The sequence below is a fragment of the Colletotrichum acutatum genome, assembly GCF_030867785.1.
Source record: "Colletotrichum acutatum strain CBS 112980 chromosome Unknown BDZ83scaffold_101, whole genome shotgun sequence".
NCBI classification, from domain to species: Eukaryota; Fungi; Ascomycota; class Sordariomycetes; order Glomerellales; family Glomerellaceae; genus Colletotrichum; species Colletotrichum acutatum.
Window position 1 is genome coordinate 1 of NW_026849095.1, and position 24,710 is coordinate 24,710.

General features: G+C 52.4%; 12 protein-coding genes and 1 non-coding gene across 13 annotated transcripts; 6 read left to right on the forward strand and 7 right to left on the reverse strand.

Moving 5' to 3' along the window:
• Positions 1–357: 357 nt before the first annotated feature.
• Positions 358–1,815, reverse strand: BDZ83DRAFT_722312 (uncharacterized protein; the record flags this gene model as incomplete). Its single annotated transcript, XM_060512464.1, has 1 exon — positions 358–1,815. One exon carries the CDS (start codon positions 1,813–1,815, stop codon positions 358–360), a length of 1,458 nt encoding a protein of 485 aa, XP_060361199.1.
• A 1,453-nt stretch (positions 1,816–3,268) lies between these two features.
• BDZ83DRAFT_t230 lies at positions 3,269–3,351 on the reverse strand. The gene has a single exon. It is a non-coding gene; the product is annotated as a tRNA-Arg (tRNA).
• Positions 3,352–5,330: 1,979 nt separating this feature from the next.
• BDZ83DRAFT_535625 (uncharacterized protein) lies at positions 5,331–6,103 on the reverse strand (the record flags this gene model as incomplete). The annotated part of the gene is made up of 2 exons (XM_060503353.1): positions 5,331–5,763; positions 5,847–6,103. Coding segments are annotated over 2 exons (690 nt in total), but the record flags the coding sequence as incomplete, so codon positions are not given.
• Positions 6,104–6,370: 267 nt separating this feature from the next.
• On the reverse strand, positions 6,371–7,089 carry BDZ83DRAFT_632803 (uncharacterized protein). The gene has a single exon (XM_060508998.1). The coding sequence runs from the start codon at positions 6,981–6,983 to the stop codon at positions 6,462–6,464; it is 522 nt and encodes a 173-aa protein (XP_060361201.1). The 5' UTR covers positions 6,984–7,089; the 3' UTR covers positions 6,371–6,461.
• Positions 7,090–7,858: 769 nt separating this feature from the next.
• Positions 7,859–8,281, forward strand: BDZ83DRAFT_585915 (uncharacterized protein; the record flags this gene model as incomplete). The annotated part of the gene is made up of 2 exons (XM_060505894.1): positions 7,859–8,097; positions 8,185–8,281. 2 exons carry the CDS (start codon positions 7,859–7,861, stop codon positions 8,279–8,281), a joined length of 336 nt encoding a protein of 111 aa, XP_060361202.1.
• Positions 8,282–8,614: 333 nt separating this feature from the next.
• BDZ83DRAFT_585889 (uncharacterized protein) lies at positions 8,615–9,295 on the forward strand (the record flags this gene model as incomplete). Its single annotated transcript, XM_060505887.1, has 2 exons — positions 8,615–8,731; positions 8,816–9,295. 2 exons carry the CDS (start codon positions 8,615–8,617, stop codon positions 9,293–9,295), a joined length of 597 nt encoding a protein of 198 aa, XP_060361203.1.
• A 204-nt stretch (positions 9,296–9,499) lies between these two features.
• Positions 9,500–11,770, reverse strand: BDZ83DRAFT_18500 (uncharacterized protein). Its single transcript, XM_060501547.1, has 2 exons — positions 11,594–11,770; positions 9,500–11,524 (listed from the first exon to the last, which is right to left on the reverse strand). The coding sequence occupies exons 1-2, from the start codon at positions 11,594–11,596 to the stop codon at positions 9,713–9,715; spliced, it is 1,815 nt and encodes a 604-aa protein (XP_060361204.1). The 5' UTR covers positions 11,597–11,770; the 3' UTR covers positions 9,500–9,712.
• A 352-nt stretch (positions 11,771–12,122) lies between these two features.
• BDZ83DRAFT_585899 (uncharacterized protein) lies at positions 12,123–13,472 on the forward strand (the record flags this gene model as incomplete). Its single annotated transcript, XM_060505891.1, has 1 exon — positions 12,123–13,472. One exon carries the CDS (start codon positions 12,123–12,125, stop codon positions 13,470–13,472), a length of 1,350 nt encoding a protein of 449 aa, XP_060361205.1.
• A 98-nt stretch (positions 13,473–13,570) lies between these two features.
• Positions 13,571–16,498, reverse strand: BDZ83DRAFT_18560 (uncharacterized protein). Its single transcript, XM_060501549.1, has 2 exons — positions 16,281–16,498; positions 13,571–16,227 (listed from the first exon to the last, which is right to left on the reverse strand). Exon 2 carries the CDS (start codon positions 16,217–16,219, stop codon positions 13,670–13,672), a length of 2,550 nt encoding a protein of 849 aa, XP_060361206.1. The 5' UTR covers positions 16,220–16,227; positions 16,281–16,498; the 3' UTR covers positions 13,571–13,669.
• A 1,164-nt stretch (positions 16,499–17,662) lies between these two features.
• On the forward strand, positions 17,663–19,063 carry BDZ83DRAFT_585897 (family 7 glycosyl hydrolase; the record flags this gene model as incomplete). The annotated part of the gene is made up of 3 exons (XM_060505890.1): positions 17,663–18,307; positions 18,368–18,507; positions 18,565–19,063. 3 exons carry the CDS (start codon positions 17,663–17,665, stop codon positions 19,061–19,063), a joined length of 1,284 nt encoding a protein of 427 aa, XP_060361207.1.
• Positions 19,064–19,277: 214 nt separating this feature from the next.
• Positions 19,278–20,851, forward strand: BDZ83DRAFT_18528 (SET domain-containing protein). Its single transcript, XM_060501548.1, has 3 exons — positions 19,278–19,565; positions 19,667–20,135; positions 20,194–20,851. The coding sequence occupies exons 1-3, from the start codon at positions 19,491–19,493 to the stop codon at positions 20,664–20,666; spliced, it is 1,017 nt and encodes a 338-aa protein (XP_060361208.1). The 5' UTR covers positions 19,278–19,490; the 3' UTR covers positions 20,667–20,851.
• A 1,812-nt stretch (positions 20,852–22,663) lies between these two features.
• Positions 22,664–23,251, reverse strand: BDZ83DRAFT_18594 (uncharacterized protein). Its single transcript, XM_060501552.1, has one exon. It carries the CDS (start codon positions 23,200–23,202, stop codon positions 22,828–22,830), a length of 375 nt encoding a protein of 124 aa, XP_060361209.1. The 5' UTR covers positions 23,203–23,251; the 3' UTR covers positions 22,664–22,827.
• Positions 23,252–23,482: 231 nt separating this feature from the next.
• BDZ83DRAFT_585875 (ubiquitin domain-containing protein) lies at positions 23,483–24,300 on the forward strand (the record flags this gene model as incomplete). Its single annotated transcript, XM_060505883.1, has 2 exons — positions 23,483–24,106; positions 24,178–24,300. The coding sequence occupies 2 exons, from the start codon at positions 23,483–23,485 to the stop codon at positions 24,298–24,300; spliced, it is 747 nt and encodes a 248-aa protein (XP_060361210.1).
• Between the last annotated feature and the right edge of the window lie 410 nt (positions 24,301–24,710).

Below are 24,710 nucleotides of genomic sequence, written 5' to 3' on the forward strand. Positions count from 1 at the left end.
TAGGCTTGAAGCCTGGGACATCCAAAGGTCGCAAGTTCGAGCCTTGCCAGGGACAGTTGCTTTTGCTCAGTCTTGCTTTTTACACTTTGGCTGTAACGAATTCGATGAGTTGGTTCGGTGGCCTTACGCGTCTTCTTTACTCCGTACTACGGTCTTTCTTGAACCCTGGTCTATGAGGGCATAGTCATGACATCACATCATCTTATAGGTTGATTGCTGATCTTATGTGAAATTTAGAGGCTCATGCGTCGTGGCGGCAGTGGTGCCCTGAAGTCTACATGTGGGTAATATTACAAGATTTATAAAACATCATTATGCTGAAGAGCTATCTGGACCAAAAGGCCCCCCAAGTTTGATCTAGCCAAACTTCTTATCCTCGCTGACCCAATCCGGTGATGATGGGCCTGAGTACCGAGGAGGCGGTAATTCTACTCGCGATATCTGAAGTGCGTCGTCGATCTGCCTCGGCATTCCGTGATGTGCTGGTGCTGGTTGCGCTGGTTGTGCTTGCATTTGAGCCGGCGTCGATTGTATTGAGCGCGAGGGCGGTTGCACCGCCGGTTGAGCTTGGCCGACTGGTGTCGAGTCTGCCTCTACAGCTTGTATTTGATCTCCTGGTAATTCAAAGACGGGAGAATATGTGTTATTTGAGGGATGTGAAGGATGAGGCGCGGGAACCGGAGCGGCTGCCATCTCCGCGGCATGTGCGTTCCAGGTTCCGGTATGTGGTGACGGTTCGGGACCCCTGGATGAGTTCGGACGGTACTGAGAGACAGGCGAAACTCCCCACGTTCCCGTCGTCCCATCCCCGTTGGCGACTGGTGACGGCCAGTTTCCTGCTTGCTGTCCGTAGTGCCCAGGAGAGTTGTTGTTCTGCCAATGCTGGGGACTTTGTGGCCCTTGTTGCTGACGGTTCCATCCTGGAGTGCCCACCGCCATGTTCATCGTGTTTGCCGTATCGGGTCGTCGGTCGTTGACGCCGTGATATGCCGTCGTTGCCTGCCCTTGTGGTGGTGAAGCCGACATCGTAGTGAGACTAGTCGCACTAGATAAGGCTGCGAATTTTCCACCGGCACCGACTTGCCCCTTTCTATCCTTGCGTTGCTTCCGCCGCCTGTAGCAGAAGAATGCCAGCACGCCCAATAAGATTGCTAGTCCTCCTGCAAGTCCTGCCGCAAGAGCCGTGTGGCCGGGTCCCTCATCGCCGGTGGTAGCTTGGTCCCCCTCGGCGTTACTTCCTTGCTTTCCACTCGCCGTCCCAGTCGGCACTGTCTCAACTCCCCTCGTCACCGTAACTGTGACTCCTCCTGGTGCAACGCTCTTGTACGTCGTGAGAGATGTCGTTGTCGATGTTATTGAAGATGCTGGTATTTCGGTCGGCGGTATGGTCGTGGAGGTATATAGTGTTGTGCTGCTTTGGGAAGTAGATGAAGAAGACGCTGTTGACTTGGTTTCGTCGTCGTCTTCTGGATCTAGGAATTGTGCCTGCGAAATGCCCAATGGCGTTTTTGAATCCGTGCAGGAGGTCAGAAGCATCTCGTAAACATCGTCAAGCTTGTCCTTTGCCTCTTTTTCCACGCATTTTGACGTCGCCAGCACAAAGTTTCCGCCATTCCCGCACAGACATGTGTTCATCTCCGTCACCGTGTTACCGGTACACCCGGACGCCGCAGCGGCTGAGTCGAGACATGATCTCGCTGCCGCTGGGTACGCTGAGAAGTCATTGGTAAATGTAGCATGAGTTATCGACGCAAGATATGAAATGAGAATCGTCGAAGAAGTTGGGATGATTCGATTTCGATGTCTCGGAGACATCTTCGCCCCGTGATCGGTCGACGCACGATCGCGTCGAAAATCGTGTTTGTTTTTTTCTTGCTTGTTTTCTCTAGCAGGGCAACGCCTTGGCAGAATCCGTTCGCAACATTGGTTTCCTTTTCGATATGTCCAACACGTTCAATGCGTTCACCGGGGCGGGATATCGGGGTTCAAAAGCGGTCGATTTTGGGATGAGGAAGATTTTTAGGTAACTGTGGAGGAGGGGATGGGGGACAACACTACTTGAAAGGGGACAAGTTCGAACTACAGCGCGCTGCTGGAGATGGCACGGTTCACTTGGACCTTGGTATTGATAAAGATCCTTGAACTCCAGTTCTCCTCCTCGGGGCCCAAAGGAGACAGGACCCGGAGGCTCGGCCACTGCGGGATTAGGGGCACTTTTGACCCAGTGGCCAGAGGGACCAACCTGGCTCGTCCGCAGCACCGTTGACGTCTGTCGTGATCACTCGTTCGCGGTCTTTTGGCCAGGGGAACTCGATATTGTGTGGGGGCAGCATGAGACCCGAGTCCCGGTTGAAACCTTCACCCTGGTTAGGATACGAGTCAGGCACCAAGGGGAGATTGGTTGCTGGCCAGGGGCAGAGCTGTGAGTGGTTCCACTTGCCGGTTATTAGAGTTTGATTTTACTTTATGCGTTGGTTGCTGATCGTCTTGCTTAGATTGTAGTGTGCCTGTCGTGCGCTGTTGTGCCTACTTCACAATGCGATTGTGAACGGCTTGCAGTTATCAAAGTTGTTGGCTTTGCCCTGCCTTATATGATGTATCAGACCTGGAGTGATTAGACTTGCCGAAGCCGCGAGAAGCCCCTTGGCGTCATCCCGGGACCTCGAGCCCGCCCTGGAGAACTGGCAGGAGAATGTCCAGGGCGAACGGCGAGCCCTGAACAACTGAGCCTCTAAGCCAAGAGCTCTCCCACAAGCCGAGAGTGCCGACCGGGGTCCCACGGCGTTGCCGGCGCCCACGGGTCGCCGACGGAGCGGTGGTGCCGACGAGATACGAGCATCCCCTGACTGTGAGCCGCTATTCCCCAGATCTTAAACATGATGGCATCCGCTCGTTCTCGCGCTCGATTGCCTATTGACAATTGACGTAAACTCAATGGCTCAGTATCGCCATCATTTAGGTACTAATACCATCCAAGTTGTCGAACGCGTATGACCGACCCTGAACCGCGTCGAGCTGCTCACGCGTCGGATCGTCGCTACCACGGCGATACCACCTAGTCCACGCAAGCGGTAACTCCCACCGGTTAGCCGGTGACGATGCGGTGAACGCAAGCTTTTCGCCCAGAGAACAACCAACGAACCGTGCTTCGGCCCACCCCATTGCCAACGGTCATGTGGGGTATTCCCTGGAATCTTCAAAAGTCATGCCCTAAGCGGCATTTCGGCTGTATTTTGGAGCCATTGTCCACCACTTTCAAAAATGAAGTTGACCAGCCTGGGGGTCGAACCCAGAATCTCCTGATAACGCATTGAATCGTAGTCAGACGCCTTGCCATTGGGCCAACCGGCCATTATCCAGAAGGATTTGTGGTTGAGTTGTGATCTCCTGCTTGGAGTGAGACTGAAGTTGCGCTCTCGTCGAGGCACAGATTTGCGTTTCCGTTTGGCTGTCATCTGAGGAATTTCAAGAGTTGATCTGTGAGTTAAACACAACACAGACCACTAAAAGTCTATCTCTTCATCCGGTTTTTGTCTCCGATCTCAACCAGGATGGTCCATATTGAGTATCAGACGGAAAATTTGCTTTCACGACTTCGCCTTCGCTTACTCACCCATAGTTTCATATTGAAGTTAATAGTCCATAATGACTGAGATGTTGAATATCGAAAGTCCATGAGGCCATGGCAGTGCCCTCGCGTCTCGCTATCCATATTCCACCGACTCAAAAAATACTCTAGCGGGCTAAACGCTATGCCCGAATAGAACCGTGTTCGCATAGCAGGCCTGCAATGAATGATTCCCTTTCCCAACTGCATCAACTCAAATACTTCTCTGCGCCATGATAGGTGGACTAGCCGTTGTCGATTGATCGTTACTTGGGATGAGTTATGTTGTCAGGAAAAAGTCCGTATCAAGATCAATCCTCCGCTGCCTATGTCGGAGAACATTGAAATGCGGTACTGCGGTCATGACAAGAGTGGGGAGTCCGTTTTTCGGTCAGATAGTCATGCACGAGGCTCAACAAGCCAACATCAATCCTGTCAATGTTTCTATGAGAACCTCTTTCTCTGCATGTGTGCTGCGATGGAATAAGGAAGGGCTTTACTAACCTTTGGGTCCCATGATTGAGAGGGAAACGGGAAAGCACTCTTCTCGCCCGGAAATTTGAGACTGATATTAGTATTGGCTGACTGTATGATTCTATTAGAATGCTTCCAATCATCGTTGGTCGTTGTACAGTCGACTCTTACCGGGCACAATCAAATTTGGCACACCTGATAACGAAGCGTATAGATTGGAGTCGAAGCCCTCAGAGCCTCGAGTCTCGGGCACGCTGAAATTCTAGTTAGCCAAAGCTACTACACTGGAAGTCAGTTGCATCTCACACGGCAAGTATTCGTCCCGATGGTCCAATTTGTATCGAGGGAAAACCATTTTGGTCTCCTGATCATTGAGCAGATGTTTGAGAAACCCGGTGTTGTGTTGCGATACTTCATTCACGGCCTCTTGTCAACGGTCTTGGCCTAGCCACTTGCCCTTGTTCTTGAGACAGAACTGTCAGCACGTATGGCACAATATTGTGAAACTTGATGTGACCATAGTTACTGTATGACTTTGCATACGTAAGGGTCCGCCTTGAATCTATCCCGGTATTCCTATCTGAAATCTGCAAAGTAGGTCCAGAACTCGCAGTATATCAAGGGTATGAAAGTCTGGATAGTCCACTCAGCCGACGCACTACTTCTATAGCATCAATAGTGCGCTAGGAGTTCATCAACTCACCTCATTGAATGTGTCAAAAACCCCTTTTCAGCGCTAGGGGGCTTCGTGGCTTTCCATGTCTCCTCTATGGAGGTGTCGACTTTGTCTGCTCCAAGCCATTGAGTGAGGGACACCACCTAGCCCTCAGCAATCTGCTGGACACCAGAATGGCCGGACTAGTACTCTCGTGAAACTAACACACATTTCGGCCTCAGAGTCTGCAGCGTCTTCAGTTCAGGCAATATCCATGGCGTTCGTGATGCTAATCTCGGTTTTGGAGGAGTTTTGGAGCCCATGACGACCGAACTCATGCCTTTTGTGGATATCTCTCCCTAGGAAGCTGGGAGTGTGAAGGATCCTAGCCGTCTTATCAATCTTTTGTCTTTTGGACATGGATACAAAGACTTACCCGCAAGGAAGAACCGCGTCTGAAATTGGCTCACCGTCATGAAAGGGCGGAAATTGGACACACCATGAGCGATTGCAGGGTCTCGAATGCTTTCACCAGCTGGTTCATTAACTTGCTTAGCCTCCAGTAGCCCGAATACTCAACAATGCAGAATGTTCTAGCTTACCATCCATACCCAAAGTGATATCAAGCCACCGGCATGCTGCTAGGCTTGAAGCTGATCCTATGCTGCTCCCAATTCCAGCGAGACATCCATCACCACGGACGTTCGTGGGATCAAAGTAGTCGTACCAGTCGCTAATAACCTGTTGGCTCCCTCCAAACTCAACAGTCTTGGCCTTGCCAACAATAACGCCTTCAAGGTCTATGACACGCTGTACGGCATCGGAAGAGGCATTTACAGGTCCATGCAGCCTACGGTAACCCCGGTTTCTGCATCCCGTATGAACTCCTTTGAGGTGAAACAAGTCTTTGACTGCAACTCTTAGTCCAGCAAGCGGTGTATGTCCAGCTTTGGAAGACTTGATCCTCGAAGGAATTGCAAGACGGAACGATGATGCCCCGAATGTAGCGGCGTTCAACGTTTGATACCTTTGGTCATGTTAATGCCACGGTGACAAAAGAGATGGGAGAATGGGGGACTACGTAAAACGATAGCTGGCCAGCCTACTTACGCTTGAGGATCTTCTTGACTTGATGTTGTGCTCAAAACAAAAGATTCGCTATTGTCAGAGAAGCGGCGGCAAGGGCTGAAGATTCCACGATTGGAGAGAAAATAGGGACCTGGAGGAATACGTTCGCTGCCAATTACGTAGAAGAAGTGTTGGCAAGCCCACGATGCGAGGAGCTGCAAGACATATTCTTCAATCTCTAACTGATTTGAGAAATAACAAACGTGCTTTAGACAGATTTCACAGGATACTTCGTCGTTCTGCACCCACGAGACATTGAATTTTCCAAGGTCATCTCTCAAATTGGATGTACCACTGATAATAAAACATGATAAGGTGTTGATATTAGGTGAGTCGGTGAGCTGGATTCCACACACAGCCTTTCCAGCTTGCCACAACATGGACGTTACTTTAGGCTAACGAAGTATATATTCAGTCAGATTATGTTCATTATCATATTCCGTGAGTCTGTCAACAATCTTCACTTTTCCAGACTCAATGCCATGACTCGAGCCTTGAGGCACGGAGTGCTTGGTAAGAATCGAATATTTCGAGGATTAGTCCCTCTTTTTCATTATTTGACATGAGCTCCGGGAAAGACGAAAAAGTCAAAGATTTCTAATCCTTGAATACACATCGAGAATAGTCACTCTCGTCACGGGTACCTAGGTTCTCCTTTGGCAGATATCCCATAATAGCAGCCTCAGAGGCGCCATCAAACGCACAGAAACGGTGAGTTATCCTCCATTCACCATCTCTCTTTTCCAGGTTGTCAACATAACGCACCAAGAACGTAGTCCACTTCTCCCCCTGTTCAACCTCGACGATCGTCGTAGCGGTGCAGTACGTCTCGGCATGCGCCTTGCGACCATCCTCCTCAATTTCAATCAGAGACTGGCCGATCTGGTGATGAGCGGCCTTGATTGAATTAGAGCCCATTGAGTCGAAGAAGTCTTTGGCTGGGCCGTTGTAGGTTCCGTGGTTATCTGTAGCATCTTCGTGGTAGACGGACTGGACAACGTCGCGGATCAGGCGATCTGCACCACGGGCGAATCGATAGATGACGGTTCGGATCTCATCCTTGTCTAAAATGGCCTGGACTGCGCGGGGCAGGGCGGGATTTTCGACAGGTGGTACCATTTTTGTAGCTTCAACTTGGTTGAGTTATCAAGAGATGATACTACCTGAAGTAGGCAGATGGATGAGAGGAGATTGAGGAGATGAAAAGTCGCTTGCGCTGTTGACGGTATAATCAGGCTTCATTCAATGCCTTCGGATGATACAGTCAATAAGAGGCTACATGTGCTTTATATCTACAGTAATTGGTCAATGGAGCTTCAGGGATGGCTTCTCAAGTGAGGAGTAATTGTCTCATCCGCACGGGTTCGTTCATTATAGTCCGCCACGGCGGCGGACTTTGGGTACGAATACGAAGCACGGCAGTCCATCACATTGGCGTAGCTTTACAATCAAAGCGAACCCGAGATGTTGCATCCGTCAACTTGCGGAGTTTCAAGACGGCTATATGGTTCGTTGAACTCAATATCCGCGGCAACTTGAACCACAAAAACAATTAACGGTCAAAGTCTTACCGTCGTCGTAGAGCTGAATGAGTGAGTACGTTCGCCCCAAGTCCACAAGTAAGTACTTGGTAGTGGAAATCTTGAGAATTTCTATCATGCGAGCAAGACGCAAATCCATCAATCAACTCTAATTTGCTAATCACAATTCTGAACTTTGACAGAGTTGCTGGTCGGGAGAGACAGGAGTTGATGGCGGCATATCAGCCACTGTGGCTGTCAGCCACAATGTTGACCAGAAAGACAAATCGTCAATCCGGCGAAAGCGGCGCCCGTGTGCCTAGGATCAATACCCGCCATCTCTTCGCGGACATCTCATCGGCTACCTTACACCTATTGAATCGCGCCTCCAATCACATATGTACCCATGATTGAAAGGGCCGTGTCGTGGAAAGTATACATGTACTCGGTGCGAAAGCACTCCGGACAATGACAATGCCTCCCGGACGGCCCCGTCTCGACCTGGAGCCCTTCAAGGATGAAATCATTGCGGCGTTCAACCGGCGCGAAACGGTCGAGAGCATGTTAAAAGGCCTCGCCGCAAAGGGATACGAAGTCAACGGCAAGACGTTCCAGCGGCGGCTCCGAGAATGGGGCCTATACCGATATTCCAAGACGCCCAACAAGAAGAATGGACGAAATAACACAGCCGAAGCAGCAGCAGCCGTAGGCCAGTCGAGCTTCAGCGCGCGAGCAAGCGCACCGGCAGCGGCAGAGAGCACGACGCAGGACAGCAGCGCAGCGCAAACCCCGGCACCGAGCGCGACGGCATCCATCATAAAACCCCTCTTGCAGCCTATCATGCAACATGGAGAGAGGCCCGGCTCCGTAAGTTCTTGGACTCTCCATTCCCAATAGGGTAACTGTAACAGTTGAGAAGCACCAAGTGGGCTGCATGACGGTTGGGACCCAGCGGGTGTGGGATGGGATTGGGGGGGGATGCATTCTCGTTAGGGAATTATTAAGAGCACATAGCGCCGCTTTCGCTCGCCCGGAACGCGGAAGGCGAAGAATAACTATCTAATAACTTGACTACTTCTTCAGTTGCAGGACGGAGACGACGAAGACTCGTCGGAAAGCATTCTTTCAGCAGCTTCATCGCCAAAAGCACCGCGAAACAACTCTTCTCTCTTCAACACATATCTCGAAAGATTAAGACCGCTCCCGCAAGCAAAAGCGCCCCAACCAAACATGTCCCAAAAAGTCTGGACCCGCCAACACCCCGCAGGCTTCGGCTTGGAGAAGTCACTCGCCGCTGTCCGCGACCCTGCCGCCGCTCCAACTCCGATCCCTTCGCCGCCTCGCGACGTGAGTTTTACCCCAGAGCCCGGTTGTGAGCATGAGCCAGCACAACGACAATGAAGCTGTAGCAGAACTCTAATAAGCTTGCAGGTCGAAGTGATTCAACAAGAGTGTGATTCCATCACCTTTGAGTCCTTTACATATGAGGATGCATTTGAACTAGGGCACCTCCTTCACGCCCGGCTTCTCCCTTTCGCCCTCGTCAACAAGAAGCCCACAGTCATCTCAATCGCACTGGCAAATAGCCAACAGGTACTATTCCAGACGGCTGTCGGATCCGGGTCTCTTCCAGACAACGAGACGTGGGTGCAGCGCAAGCGCAACGCCGTGCTCCGATGGGGCTGCAGCACCTGGCTCCTTCACAACAAGCTGGGCGGCGATGAGCAGCTCTTTGCCTCCAAGTTTGGCATGAGCACGGAGCAGGCTGGAAATTACGCCATTCACGGTGGCGGCGTGCCCATCCGTGTGCAAGGAGTTGAGGGCGTTGTAGCTGTTGTCGTTGTCAGTGGTTTGAAGCAGGATGAGGATCATGGTGTGATTGTTGATGTTATTAAGACTCATTACCAATGATTGCAAAGAAAGACCAGCGGTGATGGGAAGGATTGAAGCATGATTGGGACGAGTTTCAATAGTATTCCAGAGGCCACGAGACTCGTCTATCGTGACGGGTCGAGATGCATGAGCTACGTACAGCGTGGACTCGCAAAATCACTAATCGATAGCTTCTCTGCATTGTAACATCCATTGTGGGCTTCGCCGGAGTCACTACGTTCATCTTCAGTCTTTCCTCAACTTCCACTTTATTTCGAAGTTATTCATAGGCGGATATAATAGAAATAGGGTCGGATAGATATACGTTTCGTTATTGCCCCTCAGGAACGTACGTTTATAAGCAAATATGTAACGACACCATCTAGCAGTTGATGTGATAGAAGAGCTCCATTGAATTATCCACCAATGGAGTCAAACAGAACTAGAAATCGAGCTCTAGTGGAACTCAAAATCCACAGACTTCCAACCAATATCTTCGTTCATCATCCGTTTCCCTTCTTCCTCCTCCGGACCCCAGGTACAAAGTCCAACCCGCATGTAAGGAACGTCTGCCCATTCGCTACTGTCACTGAGTGAATTGGCTGTCTGATTTGCGGGACGAAGCAGCACAGCTATGCTCTCAGGGATGTTGAAAAGTTCTCCTCGAGTTGAGTCAATATCTCCCACGTGAAATACCCATAGGTCGCGGAGAACCGATGGCAAATTAGCTTTCTGAGGAAATAGCCAACGGAACCCCGGTAAATCTAGCTGCCACAGGTGGCCGTTGAGGTTCAGATGCTCTTGTGTGAATCCGGCATCTGTCATGATTCTGATACGGTCGCTGTGGTGGTCCACGTCTTTAAATTTCGCGTTTTCAGACGTATCTGTTTCCTTGAGGAACTGGACTAGTTTATCTTGAACTTCGAGAGCATCAGTTAAGCGGCAGACCATACCGCGTGCCCTCATGATATCTTGTCCTTGGAGATAAAACCGAGCTTTCACCACGTAGCCTTTTGGCGATCTGAAATTGGCTGGTACAAATGAATTCTCTGTGATGCGCCAACTTGATAAGTCGCCAGGCTTTTCCGTACGCACAAACAGCTGGCTGAGAACCGGATTCTTGTTGACTATTGCCACGGCAAATTTTTGGACGAGATCTGCCAGGGAAGGGTTATCATGCGGCCGAATAACTTTACCCACACGCAGGTTGTAGGCTTGCATGATGCCGTAGATGCGGTCTACCGGTCTCGAGGTCTGCCTAGACCACGCCATGCTGTAGGGGATGTTTGGGTTCGATGTTGGCAAGTTATACATGCCGGAACGGATAAGGAGTGATTGCATGTTTCCGATCTTAGTCTTCAGGTCTACTTCCCAGTCCAGTAGGGTGTAACCCATTTGTTTGTGGTATTCGAGGCCTCGTAGAATGTTCACCAAATCCAGGTAGATGTTGTTGCAAAAATTGACGAACATTGCGAGATAGGCTTGATACTTTCTGCCGTCATCAGACGTGATCCAAACACAGGGAAGCCCTTCTGCGCTCAAAATCACAGCATCATTGCGCAACACTGCCTCCTGCAAAGTCCACAAAGATGAAAACCAGGGATCTTGGAGTACGGTTTGCATTCCAGAACTGATGCGGTCAACAGTTTCGCGTACGGCCGTCATCCTGTACTCCTGGTGGTGAACATCTTCCCAAGTCATGTATGAGGGCATGAGCTGGTTCTCTAATGTGCTGAAGGTGCTGAAAGTGATGGATTCCAACTGGCCGTCGTTCATGTCGCAGAACGCCTTCGTGAGACTTTCCTGGGTTGATTCACACAGCCAAACATGCGCCCTGACTGCTTTATCGAAAATGGCGACCTGGTGACCGACTTCTTCCGCATTCATGATCTCGTCTTCTTGATCTATGCAGGCGATATCGACCCATGCCCATTCAACGTCCTCAAACGCCATGGAATTCACGACAGACCGGAACGAGTCCACCGTGAAGTGAGACTCTTTTATTGAGGGGATCTTCCACGGGACGCCCTTCACCGGCAATACAGGGACGGCGTGGTCGTCATGTCTGATTTTCCAGCGACCCCAAGTGTAAGTGAGGATGCTGTACTTTGGCTTCTCCGTTGTTCCATAGACGCTGTGCTCGTCTCTCTGGACTGATGTTAGTGTTGGTATGTGTAGTAGCCGTCGGGGCCAGTAGTCATCGGCGTGTTCTGAGGCAGTTAACCGCGGCCAGAAGTCGTCGATGTCCTCCAAGGCAGTTAAGCTTTCCTGAACGTCGTGCATGTCAATGACCATTCCTACTTATGATGGACGAACCCGTCGTCGACTTGCACTCACCATACTGATAGAGTATTATTGACTCAGTGTGCTGTACTTGATGTCAACAAACCCCAATAGGTGTTGTGTAGCGAACTTGTGAGGCTCTCGGCGAGGCAGAAATCTTTAGAGAAACGCTCCATTGAGCGAAGAGGAAGATCAAAGTCCTAAGTGAGGCATAATTGAATGCGAAGAACGTCAGACGTAAGCACCAGTGTCCTACAGGACTTATTACACTTGATGTGCGTCAAGCCCCACGGCTCGCTCCTGGAACGAATGAGCAGACAAATCTGACATGCAGACTAGGGTCTGGTGCAGGGCCTGATATCACATCAGCTTCCCCAAATGCCAGTAAGGCAAACCAACCCCATTGAGCTTCAACTTTTTCTTTGAATGAGAGAATGATTCAGGTCGAGCACACCGAAAATCTTTCAGATTAAAAGGCGGGCTGAAGTCCACTCGATAGAGACTTCGGCTCTTCCATTCCCGCACCCCTCGCATACCTAAGATACCCTCATTGTGACCGCATAGTGATAACAACAACGAAGAAATGTCAGCAACATCGTCAGCCCTCGGCGCAGTCCTGGGTTACCTAGGCGCCGAAGTCGCGGGCATAAGCCTCTTCGAACGCCTCTTATGGCCGGAACGCTTTTATAACGCCGTGGATGCCATCGCGCTCATCCGCCTGGCCCTCTTCATGCCAATGGGCGGGCCCCTCCATCGCGCAGCTCTTGAGACGCTGGATAAGTTCCGCGACCACGGCCTGTACAAGGGTCGCCGGCGGGGCGACATGCTCGGTACCACCTTCTTCTCCGATAAAGCCAGCGTTCACTACCTCCATAAGACGGCGACTACCCCCGAAGGCCGCAAGCTACCACGGGCAGTACGGAATGGCTTCTGGATTGAGGTTCTAAAGCATGTTGACGATCGCATCGGTCTAGGCGGGTCTTGGACTGGGGCCGGTCCGGCGCCGATCCCGGGTACTGCGCGACTGAAGGTGGGAAGTGAGGGACCAGCAGATACGGTCAGGACTACGCGGCGGATATACCGACTTGATCTGGAGTTCCAGTCACCTCAAGGGACTGAACTACCTACACAACTCAAAACATTTAACGAGAACTTCGGGTTTGGGACTTTGTTAGGCATTGTTGTATCAGAGCTATCCTCGATTCTGCTTGCAGTCGCTGCAGGAATCTGGTCAAACCAAAGCAAAGACGGACAGGACGCCCCAGCAAAGTGGTTCATCGGCTTCCTGTGCATCCCTCTCTTCCTGAAGCTTTTCGCCGCAGTGGCACGCGTTCGTCGAGAGAGCCTGATACACAACGAAGCCTCTCCCGAGTCGTCGACCTTGAACGCAACAGCTCCATCTTCACCAGCAGCCGAAGCTCCAATCACCAAGAACGATCTTGGCCCCGTCTCCCCAGCCCATCACCAGCAGACAGAAATTTTCGAAGTCGAGGTGCCCTCCATCGGCTTCCTCCTCATCTCTACCCCCTCCCCAGCCTCCCCAGCAAGCTTTCAGTTCTTCCGCCACTACGGCCACCCAATCCGCGACAGCGCCCTCGACCGCGCAAGGGAGGTGGCCAGCATAGCGACGGTGTACGCATTTGTCCTCTATTTTCCCGCGGGACTGCTGTTGCTTTCGTGGATGAATGAACCTATGCAGTACCTCTGGCTGGGTCAGCAGCTGTGGAGCGTCTTGGTCATGCATCTTGTGCGTCTTTTCGGGTGGGAGGGCACTGCGCGGACGGAGGAGGCGGTGGCGGCTGCGCTTGTGAAGGACTTCAGGGTTATGCTGGCTGGTGAGAAGGCGTGTGTGGAGGCTACGCTGCGGATGGAGGAGGTTACGTCGGTTAAGGAGGGGAGGAAAAGGGTGCAAGAGATATTGGAAGGGGTTTAAGGTTATGGTTTCGATTTCAATGACCGGAGAGACACTTGGGTAAAGATTAACACACACATGTATACTTTCCCATTTTCAGCAGTCGTTCATACTAGAGGAGGAACATTGTAACTCTCCTAAATATACGAGCTCCGGCCATATATCCTACCATCTTAGCCAGCCGATGACCTGTGCAAGACGCAAAGACTGTGCAGACTCTACAACACCTTCCAATCGACTTTTGAAGTCGGAGGGAGAGACTCGCTCTTCAAAAAGAATTGACCAATCTTGTTGAGATAATGTTTCCCAAACATAGACAAGGGCAACTTCTCCAATAGAACGCCATGCACAACGCCCAAGTCCTCATAGAGTGCAACTGCATAAATCCGCCGAGACCCATTACTCAAGTCCTTAAGCGTCGCCAGCATGTCCTGAACATTCGCCGTGTATCTCTTCGATTCCATATCCACTTTCTCGTCGTCCTGAGGGAGAAAGCAGTCAATGCTCCCGGAGAACTTGTGCGACCCAGGTTTGTCATCAGAGGTCAAGGCGATGCCCACCGCGCGCATGGAAACGCTTGCGTCCTCGTTGATAAGCCAATCTGCCACGGTCTCGTGGTCTCGACGATCAAGGTAGGTATGATCAGAGGATCCCGAGATACCGGCATACCAGCCCGTGGTCTTGGACACGGGTAGCATGGTCCCACCAGACTCGTTCCGCTTCAGCACCCGTCGCATCTCGTTGGCTGTGCCCATGGAACGAACGAGATTCCTCGCCATGCTCTGGTAAAAGACTGCTCCAAACTTCCGCGAACATTCACGGAGGAAAGCGAGGGGGTATGTTCCGTAGACCATGGGCTCCGCTAGCGCAGGCTTGCCGGTGGACTTTGAAGTCTCCAACTTCTCGACGTACCAGTCCGTCACACTCACAGCAGACATGATGGCGGGAGCGCGGCTGGATGAGCAGTGCCGAAGGTTCGCGTTCGTGAGAATTGTCGTGGGTGAGCCGGCGGTGAGAGCGTTGTCAAGGCGGGTCATCATGCAGAGTTGGTAGAGGTCCCTAACTGCACTTGGGAACGTCCGGTCGCTGTGGCTGTAATGAATATTCTTCCTGTCTTGATCGTTCATGGAATTCCTATCGTACTGTAAGGGCTCACTGAAAGGGGTTGGAATGGGCTCTGGCAGCAAATTGAAATCTCGAGTGTCTCTGAGAACTACCATGAGGGTTCTTAACGAGATTGCCGTCCCGCTCCGATCTTCCAGCCTAGTCCAGGTGCGGGTGTATAGCTGGATCTCAGGGCAGAGAATGCACTCTTGTAAAGTCCATAACGAGGACATCCAAAACGTTGGCTCGCCTGCCGTGAGATCATCAACAAGATCGGGTAAGTCTTCCATTCCCTCACGACGCTTTTTCTTTAGCAACTCCATCGCCACCGTGGCCGCCTGCGTTGCTTCAGCCATTCTGTCCTTGATTGCTTCGGTGTCACGGTTCGACAGGATTGACTGGGACTTTAGACTCATCCAGTCTAATGCGGCTAGCACGCCATCCCAGGACTCGACGTCGTTGATCCAGGCGATGCAGTGGCTTGATCCCTTGAAGATGGACGCCTGGTTTGCAATCTCCTGAGCGGCCCTAGGATCGCTCTTATCCTGCGGAATGCAGAACAGATCAAACCAGATGTGGCGGTGGCCAAGTTCCTTGAGCTGCGCCGGAAGATCGCGTACATCGTAAATAGTGTTCTCTGGGACCAGCCACGGTACTCCAGGAACAGTTGTGTCGGTTCGCGTTCGCCAGCGACCCCATGTGTGGCTGATACATACGTATGGAGGGCATTCGGTCAGCTCCTCCACGGTGACTGTCCGTTGACTTTCGTTGTCCCAAAGATAGTACGGGTCGATGCTCGCTTGAGCAGCAGTGATTCTCTGGTGTTCCGCATCATTCTGAACAACAATAGGATACGGAACTTGCTCGTCAGCAGGAGGATGGCTCGGATGGAGCACTGGGTAGGAAAGTTTCTGGATAGTCGCAATACAAGAAGATCGATAACGGGCATGCTGAAGTCTAGACAGCTTCATATGGCAGAGGAAAGGCTCCCAAAACATCGGATGGAATTCGAAGAGGAAAAGCCTGAATAGGTGCGAATGGTAGAGGGAGGTGTCCGTCTTGACTTCGCTGGCGATACGACGAAGATCGTATGCAGCGGAGGGATCTGATATCGTCCAAAAGGGGCGGTTCTTTTCCAGACGCGCGGTGGTGGCGCTCAATAGCTCTTTGTCGCAGTAGGCCGCCCTCCACCAGTATTGGAGAAGATCAAACGATCTTCTTTGAGCAGGCGAGAGTGAGTCGCAGAACTCGGGCTTATCTCGAATCAAGCGTTGGAATTCCACCCAGTCATCGAGGAGAGAGGCCCAGCCGTGCAGCCTCTTGTGAGCACCGAAGTCTGGTCCTCCCTTGTATCTGGCCAGATGAACCCACAGCGGGCATACCGGCCACAGCCTGGGCTCGAGGGGTTTGAAGTGCAAGTTCTTCATGGCCGATAACGCCTTTCGACTTCGGTCAACTGCGTCCTGCCATTCCAGGCGCGGGGCTCCCTCGGCCAAACGTCTCTTTTCCAGGCCATCGTATGCGCCCCATCGAGGGGGGACTAGAGCCTCCCATTCAGGGGAGAAGACGAAGGCAGTGCAAATGTCGTTGTCGGTCTGTTCGCTGGACCATTCCTCGTGCCACTCGGTGAGTTTGGCGGTGATGTCGGTGGTTGATGACCCCATTTCTGTCGCTACGTCTTGGTCAGAGAGTGCCTGCAAAAAGCCTTAGCTTGGTCCCCCTTACCTATCGTCAGTTGAAACTGATTGTGCCGTTGTCGACCGGATTGAGTTCAATCGCCGTTGTTCAATGAGGGATTTTCAGTTCTCTTGTGCTCAAGACATTGGTTATGAGGCACCAAGAAGTCGCATCATCTTGACAAACTTTGTCCATACATCGCTTTAGTATTGCCTGACGCGAAAGTCTTTAACTATATTATTTCAGGGATTTGGTCCTTCTTCAACCCATTCTGGAAATATTGTGGACTGACGTATGCAAGTAATACGCGACTCACGAATCACCTTCTGACGATATCTTGCTGCCTGGCGCTGATGATAGCGATACTGGACGTCTCTATAATGAGGGCACAGATGATGTCCAATATTTCCGATCCCAGGTCGAGCTTACGGATTCTCTCACCTATAGTAACACTAAGACTGAAGACTCAAAGCGAGAAATTGGTTGCGTTGCATGCCTCTCTGCTACGGGCGCAGAACAGCTTCGCATCCACTTCAGAGGACCAAAATCCGAGCCGGAAGAGCTTTTCCCCTCTTTGACTGTCCAAGATGTGTCAAATCATCGACCCCGGTCAAGCATCCCTGTAGCTGCTTCACGCGGAGAACTGGGGTACTCGAGCGCAAGCCGCCGTCCTTAAATCTGGTTCTCCCCGCTTTCTGCTCATCTCTAGATTCTAAAGTGGCAGATTCCGACAAACGGCAGGCTGACCGAAAGACTAGTTTGAATGTCGCCCCTGTTAGGAACAGTAGTCGGCTAATCGACGGACTTCTAAAGGGCGGCCTGAGTGGATGGTTCATCAAGTCGAGCAATCTACCAATGCAGGTTCACCTGCACAGAGATGGAAAGGGAGGTAGAGTCGCATCCAAGCGAGCGGCCAGATCTTCCGCCCATGCACGGTTCCTGGCCCGTCCTACCGTGAAGCCACGAGGAAAGGGAGCTGGAGGATAATGAATGTTTGACTATGCAAGCACACTTAGTATGACACTAGGCCCGTTTTCAACTTACCTGGTGGCGGATAACCTTTGATTTAAAGCTGCGAACCCTTGTCGGTAATCAATGGCATAGCGCCCAGACGGCCACACAAAGGCTTCGGAGCGTGACCTTCCTTCGCCTCAAGAGGAATAAGACGGGACAGGGAGAAGATATTGAGCTCAACCAGGGAAATTGAGCTCTCTGGGGAAAGCACTCCGTGCCAATGCACCCCTGAGCGAGTTCATAATGGGCAAACGGGAAGAGACCCGACAGCCATGGTCGAGTTGGATGGAGATGTCTGAGCATATATGAAGACCTCGTTCTCTCGAGTCTTTGGTCGAGGCGTGGGCTGTTGTGTCTCCCGGTGCGATTGTCACATTCTCTCACTTCAGAATTCTCACCACGGCTTACCAGTCACGATGGCCTCTTCCTTCTCCCGCTTGGGTCTCGCCGCCCTCTTCGTGGGCCTGGCGGCGGCCCAGCGTCAGATCGGACCCGAAGAGAACCATCCTCCTCTCACGACGTGGCGCTGCACCAAGGCCGGCGGCTGCACCGAAGTCAACAACTTCATCGTCCTCGACTCCCTCGCACACAACGTTTACCAGGCCAACGGCGGTGGAAGCTGTGGCTCCTGGGGCAGCCCACCCAACGCGACGGCGTGCCCGACCAAAGAGGCTTGTGCCGAGAACTGTGTCCAGGAGGGTCTCGACGACTACAGCCGCGTCGGCGTCACGACGAACGGCGGCGCCATGACTATGTACCAGCTTAAGGATGGCATGCAGGTTTCTCCGCGTGTCTATCTCCTTGACCCATCCAAGGAGCAGTATGAGATGATGCACCTAACGGGCAAGGAGTTTACGTTTGACGTCGATGTATCGAAGTTACCGTGTGGCATGAATAGTGCCTTGTATACCTCTGAGATGGAAGCCGACGGTGGGAAGAGCGCGCTCAACACTGGCGGCGCTCGTCACGGCACGGGGTACTGCGATGCTCAGTGTTATACTACGCCCTTTATCAACGGTGAAGCCAACATTGAAGGATACGGTGCATGCTGCAACGAGATGGTGAGTCGTCTGTCCTTGTGTCTTGCATGGGGCCCAGAAACAACTAACATGCCGTCACAGGACATCTGGGAGGCCAACTCGCGTTCTGCTCATATGGCACCGCACCCGTGCAACCAGACTGGTGTCTACCTCTGTGAGGGCGAAGACTGTGCCTTTGAAGGCGTCTGCGACAAGAACGGTTGCGCCTGGAACCCGTACCGGTAAGTGACCAGCGTTGTAATCCCAAAGTGCAGAACAGAACCTTACCCTAGAAACAGAGTCAATCAAGACGACTACTACGGCCGTGGCTCAGGATTCGATGTCGATACCACACGCCCATTCACAGTCATCACACAGTTCCCCGCCAATGAAGCCGGCGTCCTCACCGAGATCCACCGCCTCTACATCCAAGACGGCCACCTGATTCGCAGCGAAGTCGTCAACAACACGGATCTGCCGCAGGTGAACTACCTCAACGACGAGTTCTGCTCGGCGACAGGCTCGCGGCGGTTCATGGATCTCGGCGCGCACCGGGAAATGGGCGAGTCGTTTGATCGCGGGGTGGTGCTTGCGTTTAGCATCTGGTGGGATGCCGGCGGCGGGATGAGGTGGTTGGACGGTGCGCCGGAAGCCGGGCCATGTAACGAGACAGAAGGGTTCCCGGAGAACGTTGTCAAGGTTGAGCCGAATCCGGTTGTGACGTTCAGCAATATCAAATGGGGCGAGCTTGGGTCAACGTTCAAGCCTCAGTGTAAGATCAAGCCCAGGAATGTGTAGGTTGTCTAGAGAATAGTAATCCGCTTTCATGTGTCGATTTTTGTCAGTCTGTTTTGATCCGCCGCCCTGTTACTATTCCTGTAAAGCATGACGTTTGATAAGGCATCGCGACTGTCCAAGGGAATGGAAAGATTGAGTTGTAGAAATGAGTAAGGTGAGAGAAAGCACAAGAAGGTTCCCGTCCAGAGAGGACTTCCCAACGCAGCCCCCACCAAACTGATATCTGAGTCAGCACACCAAGGAGCTTGGACGCGTCGCGTAAAGTGGTCGGTGGTTCCTGCCGCCGACGGTCAAGTTGCCCCGCGGTTCCAGCTCCGACAATGAACAAGCTGCGAACACCTCCACCTACTTACAGGTTCCCTCTCCGTCACTCTCGGGATGCCTTGCAACACTTCCAAGTCATTACGGACATACAACAGCTGACAAAATGGAGGCGGCAACTGAGCGCCACTTCTTTCACCATGGCGCTCCGAAACCTGGCGTAACCAAGACCGCACTCAGGGTAGGGTATCCCACAGTCCTACGATGCTGCAATGCACTCTGCGATCATTTGTGTAATACCGCTACATTATGGGAGCTTTTTCTGACTGGAATCTTCTGCAGGCCATCGAGAGAGAAAAGCTCGATTGTCAATGGTGCCAGATTCGAGCTTTCCCGAACCATAAGCAGTACCCAATCACCATCGTAAACGAGGTCGACGACGAAGTAATACCGCCGAACTTTCGGTTCCTACAGCACTCAAGGCTCGGTCACGGGGTACAGGCCGCAGAGGATAGTTTCCGAAGCGGATGCGAATGTGAAGACGAGGAAGAATGCCAGTACACGGGCTGTCTCTGCCTGCAGGAGCAGGAAGACGACTCAGATGACGAGGGTGAAGCGAGAAAAAAGGCATACATGTACCATATGCACGGCGTCAAGGCCGGACTGCTGCGATCAAAATTCCTGGGCTCTACGCGGCCCATTTACGAATGCCACGAAGGCTGCGCATGCGACGTGACCTGTCCTAACAGGGTGGTCGAGAGAGGTCGACAGGTCCCTCTTCAGATTTTCCGGACCGAGAAGACGGGCTGGGGTGAGTTGAGCTGAGAGGCTGCTGCTATGCTGGAGAGAAGCTTACTGTCTTACAATAGGTGTTCGATCGTTGCTCGACATTCGACGAGGACAGTTTGTTGATAATTATATTGGCGAGATCATTACACCACAGGAAGCCCAACGCCGACGGGATACCTCGAACATTGCGCAACAGAAGGACGTGTACCTTTTCGCGCTCGACAAGTTTACCGACGAAGACTCTCCCGATATGCGCCTACAAGGTCCCCCGCTCGAAATTGATGGCGAGTTTATGTCCGGCCCAACCCGCTTCATCAATCACTCTTGCGAGCCCAACTTGCGCATCTTTGCGCGCGTGGGAGATCACGCTGACAAGCACATTCACGATCTCGCCTTCTTTGCGCTTCGCGACATCCCTCGAGGAGAACAGCTCACGTTCGACTACGTTGATGGCGTGAGCGACGACGCTGCTGATGCGAAGGACAAAAGCAAGCAAGGCGACATGGTCCCGTGTCTTTGTGGTAGCAAGAATTGTCGCCAATTCCTGTGGTAGTCTTTCAGTAACAGTGACATCTGTCTGAACTCGATCACGTTTCTAGCTTCTGGTTCGTCGGAAGGTCGGATACAATTCGATGCCAGCCACGAAGTGCCACACACAGTCGGTAGTCGCGGGATCTGTGGAAGTCAAGGAGCCTCCAATGACGAAAGATGTGAACGTCATCGGCATCGGGCTTTTACAGACCTTCCTTCCAACTTCGCTGATAGGTACGGACGGAAGTTATGGTATCAAAGACTGGGCCCGGATTGGAAATTTTCGGGAGACAGCGGGTAAGGCAGACTGGGTCAGGTGCCGAAACGGCATGACACGGAGGCTCCGTGGGTTGATGAAGCCTCAAGCGTGAAGGAGCCCACATTTTGGATCTTCAGGGATGGCCGGTGCGCCCGGTTCGTCTGAAGAGGCGGACAACTCGGGACGCCAAGGCGGGGTGCCCTGGATCGGGAATATGAAGCATGGCCATACTGACGTCCAACCCGTGCACGGCGCACATGTTAATCGTCACGTCGTCGTCGAAGGGAGCATGACGCGATGAATGCATCTGAGCCTGGGACGCAAATTGAGGTGTCAGATCTGGTGTTGCGATGGAGACGCAGATCTTATGTGTTAGTGTGACTACTGCAGTAAGGTAACCTTCAATTTGGTCTGGAGTCAGGTAACGGGATCTCGGCAATGGCGTCTCAATTGGTGTAATACGAGACGGGCCCCGGTCGATATCCATTCTCGAAGCGCCAATTCGAGCACCGCTATGACCATGACGAATACTATTAGGAAAAGATGAAGTGATTAGTGAATTGCCTTTACGGATAGGGTCTCTGATCCGCGTGCGTAATCGAGATGTGCCGGTAGAGGCGCCTGCTATGATCCGATTTCATCGGTCTACCGTTGGCCACTGTCCGTGTTATCGATCAGGCGTTCAATCCTTATGGTGGCTCAGCAGAACCTTGGACTGATCCCCTCACAACCAACACAGATACAGCGACCGTCAATCGTAGAGCATAAGAGAGAGAAAAAGAAGGCCGGTGGAGGGGAGGAGTCTTGCGGCATGAAGCGAGTGGGCTGGGCTGAGGAATGCCGGGGAGGACCCTGTGTTGGGCCGACTTTTCGGATGGATCTCGCCAAGGCCCTTGTGACCAAGCCTGCAAGAGCTTACGGATACGCAGTACTCCGTACAGGAATTAAATAGCTGTGGACACTGGAAGGAATTTGTGTGTCTGTAAGAGAGACGCTTAGGGGAGAGAACCATATGGCTGGGCCGATCTACTGTCTCGATCCATTGTCTCTTAGTGTCTATCGAATATTTCTGAAAGAGGATAATCCACGTGCAAACGGGAGACTCGAAGGAGCAAAACATGTCTTGATTTGGATGCTGAACCCAGAGATATTCCACGGGTGCGTGCATTTCAGACATACCCAACCCTACGGATCCTAGGAGAAAAAAAGGCAAAAGGGACGAAAAGTCAAGGTCCGCTGCTTTCTTGCCTTATCTTTTCGCAAGCGAGGCGGACGGGAAGCGAAAAACAAGCACAATTTAGGCGTCTCACAGCAGCAGCCTACTGGACAAGCCTGGACTAGCACCACCCCTGCTGCCGAGATCCTCTTCCGGGGAACTGCAACCACTGATCATCTGCTGCATTTCCTTTTTTTTTTTTTTTTTACCTCAAAACGTACTATCCGTGAAGGACCACGGGCACCGGCACCGATAAGGTACGGAGAGACTTCACTCACCACCCTCACCTTGCCTTCACCATCTCACCTCTCACCACTCACCACTCTCCTCACCTGCTACCTCTCGCAGTAATCCTTCCTTTCGTCACCACTACACAGTAGACCCCAGGTGCCTCACCCACCCTCCCGAACACAGTCTTGGTCCCTCGCTTTCTCTCGTCACTTTTCATCTTTTTCTCTTCCGCCATCCTTCTGCCTCCTGCAACGTCTTTGAGGAGCTCCTCTCTGCTCTGCGCCTCTCACCACCCACCTTCTCACTGCTCTCGTTCCATTCGCGACGCCTTCCCCTCGAATACGTACCTTTCTTGACTTCAGCTACACCACTTCCCGTCGCTCTCCCCACGCTCCGTCCGGGACCAACACGACACACACACACCTTTTAATACACGACAGCCGCAGCTCGTCGACCAACCAGCGTCAGATCGTCACGTCAACGACACAAGGGTCTAGACCTTCCAACCGCCCTCGCTCGCTTGCTCTCCTCTTTCAACGTCGCCCCTGTCTTCACCACTCGAACTTCTTTCTCTACGGCAAAGCCACTAATTAATTCCCGCCAACCCTTTTGACGTCTTTGTTCAGTACAGCTAGCCAAAGCTTGTCTTGACTCGACTTTCATCTCGAGGTCAACTGTGACCTGATCATCACCAAAGCGCCGCAAATTACAACCTGGGCAATGGCACGAGACGCACCAGCTTGCTAGAATCAATCTCCCCCGCCAATACAGTACCGAACACCCCATCCTCCAAGTGAAGGCGTCGACAATATGGTAAATATTGACTTCCCCTCCCCCTCGTCTCTGTATCATACCGCCACCGGACACTACTCCGAAAGCCCAAGCGCTCTGTCTGCCAAACCTGCATATCTCGTCCGACCGCCTCCCGCATGTTCTCAGACTGATGATCCTTCTCTCATAGGGCTGCTGTCTCTCCCGTCCCCAGGGCTCTAACGCCCCCTACCCAGGTCCGACCAACACGGGCTCCGCGAGAGCTATCAACTCTGCGCCCGCCTCCGTTCATCGCGACGATGACTCCCCTGCCGAAACAACGCAAACCTCCTCTGGCCGCCGTCGGGGCCGCCACTCCAGTATGCCTCTCGACAAGCACATCAACAAGCCTCTGCGCCGCCACGTCTGGACTTCTAAGGGTCGCGCCTGGACCCGTGTCGCTATAGACCGCGAGCGAAGGGATTTCTTTGACACCCGCGTCACTGGCCGCCCAGAGGTCTGGCAGTCTCTGCGCGCAGCCCTCGAGATTATCTGGGACCCCGTGAGTCAGGGTGCCGCTGACGACGGCACCGATGGTCTTGCGACAGCGCAAGGCATCCTTAATGCGGCAGAGATCACTCTCCCCACCGGTGATCTTGCTCAGGGTGCCTACGATCAACTGGGCAACTACTATCCCCTGTCTGAGTGGCTCGTCGCCGATCCCACCAATTTGGTCGAGGACGATGCCACGATCGATGGCGCCGACGAAGCGCTCTCAACTAGAGACCTCAAGGACGATCTTGCGGGAGGAGAGGAGACTACAGAGGAACTGGACGAGGACGACAATGTCCGCCGGAGAGAAGAGAAGGGTAAGGCCGTTGTCGACGCCCGTGACCAGCTCTCTGTCCTAGCCCGCCTCAGCGAGACTGCGCGCGATGTCACTGTCAGCTTCGTCAAGAGCGATAGCGTCAGAACTGTTGCTCGTAAAATTCAGGAGCAGTCAGGAGTAAGTAACATATCTTGAGTCTCACCTCAGCCCACCCATCTTGAAGAAGACCACGTCTAACAAGCTCCTAGCTCGCCAGCACCAAGAAGATTCGCATCGCCTACATGGGCAAGATCCTTAAGGACAATCTCTCCCTCGCTGAGCAGGGCTGGGCAGAGGGTCATGTGGTCAACGCCCTCGTTTTCGATAGATAGCATCATCGAGAATCGCAGGCGGACAGATATGCGGCCATTTGGCTTAAGAATGCATGGATTCGCCGACTGACAACGTCGTCTCAAGACATACAACGCACTATGCACCCTTCTCCTCAGTAAAGAACGACAACCAACACAAAGCACATCGCCATGGCGTACACAACACGGCTGCAGGCATGGCGCCACCCCGATCACATTCGATTCGATTTGGTTGGGTACACACACCTCGGCATGAATTTCCTTTGGTCTGGCTTTCCTCAGTCTGGATAAATACCCCCTTTCATTACCGTGCGGGACTCTTTCTTCAAATTACCTTATAATCGATTTGGCGTTCAGGAGGATGGAAACCCACTGCCGCACAAAAGAAGTTGGTCAGCATTTCATTGCAGGCGTTCGTTTTTCATCATGCG

Excerpts from the sequence above, each read along its gene's own strand:
- BDZ83DRAFT_632803 (XM_060508998.1), bottom strand. The coding sequence starts at position 6,983 with ATGGTACCACCTGTCGAAAATCCCGCCCTGCCCCGCGCAGTCCAGGCC.
- BDZ83DRAFT_18560 (XM_060501549.1), bottom strand. The coding sequence starts at position 16,219 with ATGGGGTCATCAACCACCGACATCACCGCCAAACTCACCGAGTGGCAC.
- BDZ83DRAFT_18528 (XM_060501548.1), top strand. The coding sequence starts at position 19,491 with ATGGAGGCGGCAACTGAGCGCCACTTCTTTCACCATGGCGCTCCGAAA. Across the intron at positions 19,566-19,666 it reads TAACCAAGACCGCACTCAGG|GCCATCGAGAGAGAAAAGCT; the intron begins GTAGGGTATCCC and ends AATCTTCTGCAG. Across the intron at positions 20,136-20,193 it reads GACCGAGAAGACGGGCTGGG|GTGTTCGATCGTTGCTCGAC; the intron begins GTGAGTTGAGCT and ends GTCTTACAATAG.
- BDZ83DRAFT_18594 (XM_060501552.1), bottom strand. The coding sequence starts at position 23,202 with ATGATACAGAGACGAGGGGGAGGGGAAGTCAATATTTACCATATTGTC.